General features: G+C 47.9%; 1 protein-coding gene across 1 annotated transcript in view; it reads left to right on the forward strand.

The window, feature by feature from the left end:
* tmod2 (tropomodulin 2) overlaps positions 1–1,372 on the forward strand; it is a 22,128-nt gene extending 20,756 nt beyond the window's left edge. The window contains exons 9-10 of the mRNA XM_080539069.1: positions 1–5; positions 1,212–1,372. The exon at positions 1–5 is cut by the window's left edge and continues 140 nt beyond it. Of these exons, the coding sequence (XP_080395195.1) occupies positions 1–5; positions 1,212–1,243 (37 nt within the window). The 3' untranslated portion in view covers positions 1,244–1,372. The remainder of the gene's footprint in view (positions 6–1,211) is intronic.
* The last annotated feature ends 4,391 nt before the right edge of the window (positions 1,373–5,763 follow it).

Raw genomic sequence — 5,763 nt, forward strand, 5'->3', positions numbered from 1 at the left:
CCTGGGTACACACACACACACACACACACACACACATTCCTGTTTTCCTGTCCGGAGGCCTGTGGAGATCTCATGTTTCCATGCCCAGTTCTTTTCCTAGTCTTCCCTCTTTTCTTTTGGTTTGACTTGGCTCCCTCCCTCCTTCCCTCCCTCCCTCCCTCTCTCCCTACCTCCCTCCCTCCTTCCTTCCCTCCCTCCCTCCCTCTCTCTCTCCTTCCCTCCTTCCTTCCCTCCCTACCTCCCTTCCTTCCCTCCCTCCCTCCCTCCACCCCTCTCTCCTTCCCTCCTTCTCCCCCTCCCTCCCTTCCTCCCTCTCCCTCCCTCCTTCCCTCCCTCCCCCCCTCCGCCCTGGCCCTCTCCCTCTCCTGTGCAGGGTGGTGGAGTCCTCTACTCTGCCTTCCACCCTGACCCCTGACCTCTGACCTGGCAGTGTAACTGTGGTCTCAGCCGGCCCCCCCGCCCTCTCTCTCTCTGAGCTCTGAGACCCCCTCGACTCCTCCTCAGTAGTAGCCCCCCAGGTCTGGTGCATGGGTTTGACGTGTTCCAACCTGCCATGCATGGGTTTGACGTGTTCCCATGCGCGTGTGTGTGTGTGTGTGTCTGTGTGTGTGTGTGTGTCTGTGTGTGTGTGTGTGTGTGCGCTGCCTCTGCGCACTCACTAACAACCTACAGCTTACTTTCACAGCATACGGATGGGTTGACCCCCCCCTGTCGCTGAAATCACTTGACCCTCACAGCATACGGATGGTTTAGACGTGTTACACAGAGTGACTCAGAATGCACTGGTCTTTAACCATATGGATGGGTTGCCTAACTTGCCTTGTCTCGTTGTGTGTAAAGTGTGTACTTAGCGCTGCGATGGTTTAGCTTTATGCACCGGGTTTATGTCTGTGGTGTTTTTGGGGACAATCTTTAACTCACTCCACCATTCCTCTTTCTATCCTCTCTCCACCTTTCCGGTCTCCTCTCTTCCTCTCCTCTCTTCCTGCTCTTCCTTCTCTCTTCCTCCTCTCCTCTCTTTCTCTCCTCTCTTCCTCCTCTCCCGCTCTCCTCTCCTCTCTTTCTCTCCTCTCTTCCTCTCCTCTCTTCCTCTCCTCCCTTCCTCCTCTCCCGCTCTCCTTTCCACCTCTCCTCTCTTCCTCCTCTCCTCCCTCCTTTCCTCTCTTCCTTTCCTCTCTTCCTCTCCTCTCTTCCTCTCCTCTCCCCTCCAGTCCGCAGGAGGCGAGTGGAGCGGGACCTGTAGCCGAGGGGGCGGGGCCAAATCCTCTCTCTCCCAGCCAATCCCGTCGTCGTCGTCGTCGTCTCATCTCACCGTGTGGAAATAATTTCAGCCAATCCCCTGGTCTCATCTCACCGTGTGGAAACATTTAAGAGTCTTGTGCCAAACCGCGGAGCAAGGCGCCCCGAACCAAAACCAACAACATCTGAGAAGAAGGGAACTAACTGGAATAGCCCTCTCCCATATTACCATGTCCATACATATTTTTGTTGTTTATTATTTTTGTTATATTATTATTGTTGTTTATTATTGCAAACTGTAAAATCTGTATTTTGTTTTTGTTTTAGTCATTTCATTTCAGTTGTTTCTTTTTTTTTCTTTTTCTTTTACTTTCTGTAGGACCTTTTATTATGTATTTACTATTTTTGTATCTTATTTTGTCTTTTTTTCCCTCTTTTTTCCCCCTGTGCTTTAGAGCAAGAACAGCACAAAACATAACCAAGTAACCCAAGAAACATTGACCATGTAACTATGAACTAACCCTGTGAGGAGATCCTCCCTGCAGCCCTACTAACTATGATAGTTTAGCTGTAGGGCACTTTTGCTTTCGAACACGGTTACCTAGAGCTAGCCTAGCTAGGGATGGGATGGGTTAGCGCCAAGCTAAACGCTCTTATCTAACAGATGGGGAGTGTGGGGGGAGATCGCTGGGCGTCTTAGCTAGCCATGTCTAGCTAGCTCTGTTTAGCTAGCCTTGTTTAGCTAACCATGCTAAGCTAGCTGTGCTAAGCTAGCTGTGTATAGCTAGCCGTGTTTAACTAGCCGTGCTAAGCTAGCTGTGCTAAGCTAGCTGTGTTTAGCTAGCCATGTTGAGCTAGCTTTGTCTAGCTGTAGGGACCTCAGTCTGAAGGCCCTGTGAAGAGCAGCTAACGGCTTAGCTGAGACCGCCGCACACCCCACGTTATAGCAGTAGCAGACCCCTCCCCTCTCACTGTACAGATGCACAGCGCTCGGAGGGCTAGCTGACGGTTAGCTTAGCCTGCTGGTGTGGTAGGGACTGTCGTGTTTCAGGCCTCAGCTAACTTTGGTCCTAAACGCTGTTAAGAGAGAGAGAGAGCAGCCTATGTAATAGGACAGTGTTGTGGAGATGTGGATGGTCGGTGTCTCTATAAAGCCCCTCGCAGAGCGAAAAGTGCACAATAGAAATTGTCTTAATATCTTCTTAACACGGTTGTTTGTTGTCTTTCAACTGAAGCTCTCGTGACACGGTTCAGACTGTGATGGCGGTTGTTAAACGGTTAATCCTCCCCCTTCGGTGGGAAAAGGGACGTAGATGTTAATGCTCGATATCTGACCAAGTCGTAGGAATGGCTTGTACCATAAGAGGTCGGTATAATCACCCCCAGCTTTCAATTGGCTTGTCGACCCCCTTGTCCTCCCCCTGGGACCCCCCCTGTCCTCCCCCTGGGACCCCCCCTGTCCTCCCCCTGGGACCCCCCCCCCGACCCCAGGTCGTTGCTGCGAAAGAGACGTGCGTTCTCAGTCAACGTCGAATGAAATATAGAGAAATAAAATTCTCCTTAGACCGAGGAAGCATTGACCCTAAGTGTCTGCTGTCTTCCCCGTCGGTTCTGACATTAAATGTCAGCTCCAACCAATGGGCTTCTCTCATACTGAACCATGCCAAAGACTAACAATGCAGCCCTTATAACACAACATTACTGGACTTCTGCTTCTCAGGGCCTCTCTGCTTTTTACATAGATAGATAGGTAGCGATGATGTCATCATATTATACACGTGCAACAATGCCATTAGAGACATTCCCCTCCCTCTTACTGGGCTGTCATGGCAGGTAGTGTTCGATAGTCGTAGACAGATTTAAATCGGTTATGGATGAGAAGGAAAAACGGTTGTGACATCGAGCCATAACGTTGTGTGTGTATGTTTTATTTTTTGTTTGTTTTTAACGACGACATACCCAAAATGTCCTCGGTTACAATGCTGAATGGAGAGAGAGAGAGGAGAGTTTGGCACAAGCCCTTAGTTTGGGCCTCTCGCACACACACACTCAGACACACACACACGCACACATTCTCACACACACACACACTCTCTCTCTCACACACACACACACACACACACACACACACACACACACACACACACACACACACACACAGACGGTCGGTCCCGCGGCGGTATGCCACTCATTATGTAAGACATGACAGCGCCAGCTGTGTGTTGGTGCTCCAAGCTCAAACTGGATCTCCCTGAGAACACTAGACCCGCTTGATACCCCGCAGAACTCAGATCACGGCAGCGATCATGACTTATTATGAAATACTTTGCTTCTACACATGTTGTTCTGTGAAGAGAAATGTGTTGACCTGATAACCTGGGGGGTATTCCATCAACGTCGCTAAAGGAAAATCTAGCCTTATTTTGATAAGTCTGGATAAACCTGGATTGTTTAGAAGTCTCGCGAGACTTATTGAAGCCTAGAACTTCCTTTAGCGACGTCGATGGAATACTCCCCTGGTGGTGAAAATCATCACATGTTGTGATCATGTTGTTGTTGTTGTTTTTTGTTGTTGTTTATCATTCCTTCGCTCATATCTCATGTGTTTGGTGGCGTCGTCTGCGGCTGAGTGGGTCAGCGCGTCGGGGCTCTGCTGTCCTCTCCACGATCATGTGTCTCATTCCTTCCGGTGTGATTTCGTTTTTTCTGTTTTTGTTTATTTTCGATTATCGTGCTTTGGTGGTGGAAAAAACTGCTAAAGATACGGCCGCTTGTTAGCTCTACTGCCCCATTGATATTCTGTGATTTTATGATGTGTATTATTATTATTATTATTATAATAGATGTCCATCTCAGACTTTTATACACACACACACACGCATACACATACACACATACATACACGAAAGCACACACATTATCTGTGTGTGTGTGCGTCACTTAAAATGTAAGCCACTCACTGCTGAGAATTATTTTGTACCGTTGAACTCCAGGTCCGGACTCAAGAAGAGGAAATATGATGATGTACTGTTATTAACCCCGCGGCCTGGTGACGGCACTGTTCAAGTATAAAAACGTCCTCAAAAATAAATGTTTTTACATACGCTGTCCCTCCCTGTGTCTTTACTCTGTCCCTCTGTGTGTCTTTGTGGCTTTTAGCTGTGTCTTTGTGGCATTTAAATGTTGCATTTAGCAGACTCCTTTATCCAAAGCAACTTAGAACTAAGTAAGTAAGTCATTTGGGAGATGTAAGTACTTGCCCCTCCCTGTCCCTCCCTACTAAAGACTTGTGCTTATATTACTTTGTTTCAGTTATTTATTTATGTATTTAGGCAAAGAAAGGCAAGTTTATTTGTATAGCACATTTCATACAACAGGCAATTCAAAGTGCTTTACATATAGCATTTAAAAAAAAAAAAAATAGATATATAAAATACAGAAAAAGGAGGATGGTAAGAAAATTCAAAATGACAACAATAGCTAAATATAGAAAATAAATAGATAAACATTTAACAATATAATAAGACAATGAATAAAAAGATAACAATTTAAAGTAGAATAACTGTTTTACTGTATGACATCACCAACTGGATCTATCAGCGCCTCAAACTCAAACAATGCCTGAACAGCCTTGTCTGACTCCTGAGGTCCTGTAGAAACCAAGTCCAGCTGGACTAACGTTGACGTTATTGTCGGGGCTCCAGATGTAAGACCGTGAGCGCACACTTGGCCACGACTCAAACTCCAAGGGCGTTCCCATGGAGACAGCGATAAGGTCTTCATAATAATAGCAGCATGGCGTGTGTGTATATATAGGTATGTGTGTGTGAGAGAGAGAGTGTGTATATATAGGTGTGTGTGTGTGTGTCTGTGTGTGAGAGAGTGTGTGTGTGAGAGAGAGAGAGAGAGTGTGTGTATATATAGGTGTGTGAGAGAGAGTGTGTATATATATATATATATAGGTGTGTGTGCACGCTCTCTTTCTCTCGCGTGTCCTGTTAATTAGAACCAGTTTCAGATTGTTTGCACATGTCTGGGTGGTGATGTAATGTGTGTGACTCCATCCCTGCCTGGGTTCCTGTGCCAGCGGAGTTGCGGTGGATCTGCCCCGGCCGTTAATATGCACCGCTGCAAGCTTCAGAGAGAGGGCCTCTGCCTGCAGGCCAGAGGGGAGCCAGATGACTCATGTATTTCCACTACTCTGAGGGGAGAGGGTGGGGGGGGGGGGGGAGGAAGGGAGGGAGAGAGAGAGGGGGAGAGAGGGGGAGGGAGGGAGGGAGGGAGGGAGAGAGTAAGGGACAGAGAGAGGGAGGAGGAGAGGGAGAGAGAGAGAGAGAGGGGTACTGAGAGAGAGGTAGAGAGAAGAGACAGAGTGACAGACGGAGAGAGAGAGAGAGAAGAGACAGAGGGTCAGACAGAGAGAGGGAGAGAGAGACAGAGACAGAGAGGACGGCTCATATGATCACAGCAGGTCTGTGTCATCTGTGGGTTTCTCACACATGAGAGCTCTTTACTGCAGCCATG

Source organism: Nansenia antarctica (assembly GCF_963989245.1).
Source record: "Nansenia antarctica genome assembly, chromosome: 9".
NCBI classification, from domain to species: Eukaryota; Metazoa; Chordata; class Actinopteri; order Argentiniformes; family Microstomatidae; genus Nansenia; species Nansenia antarctica.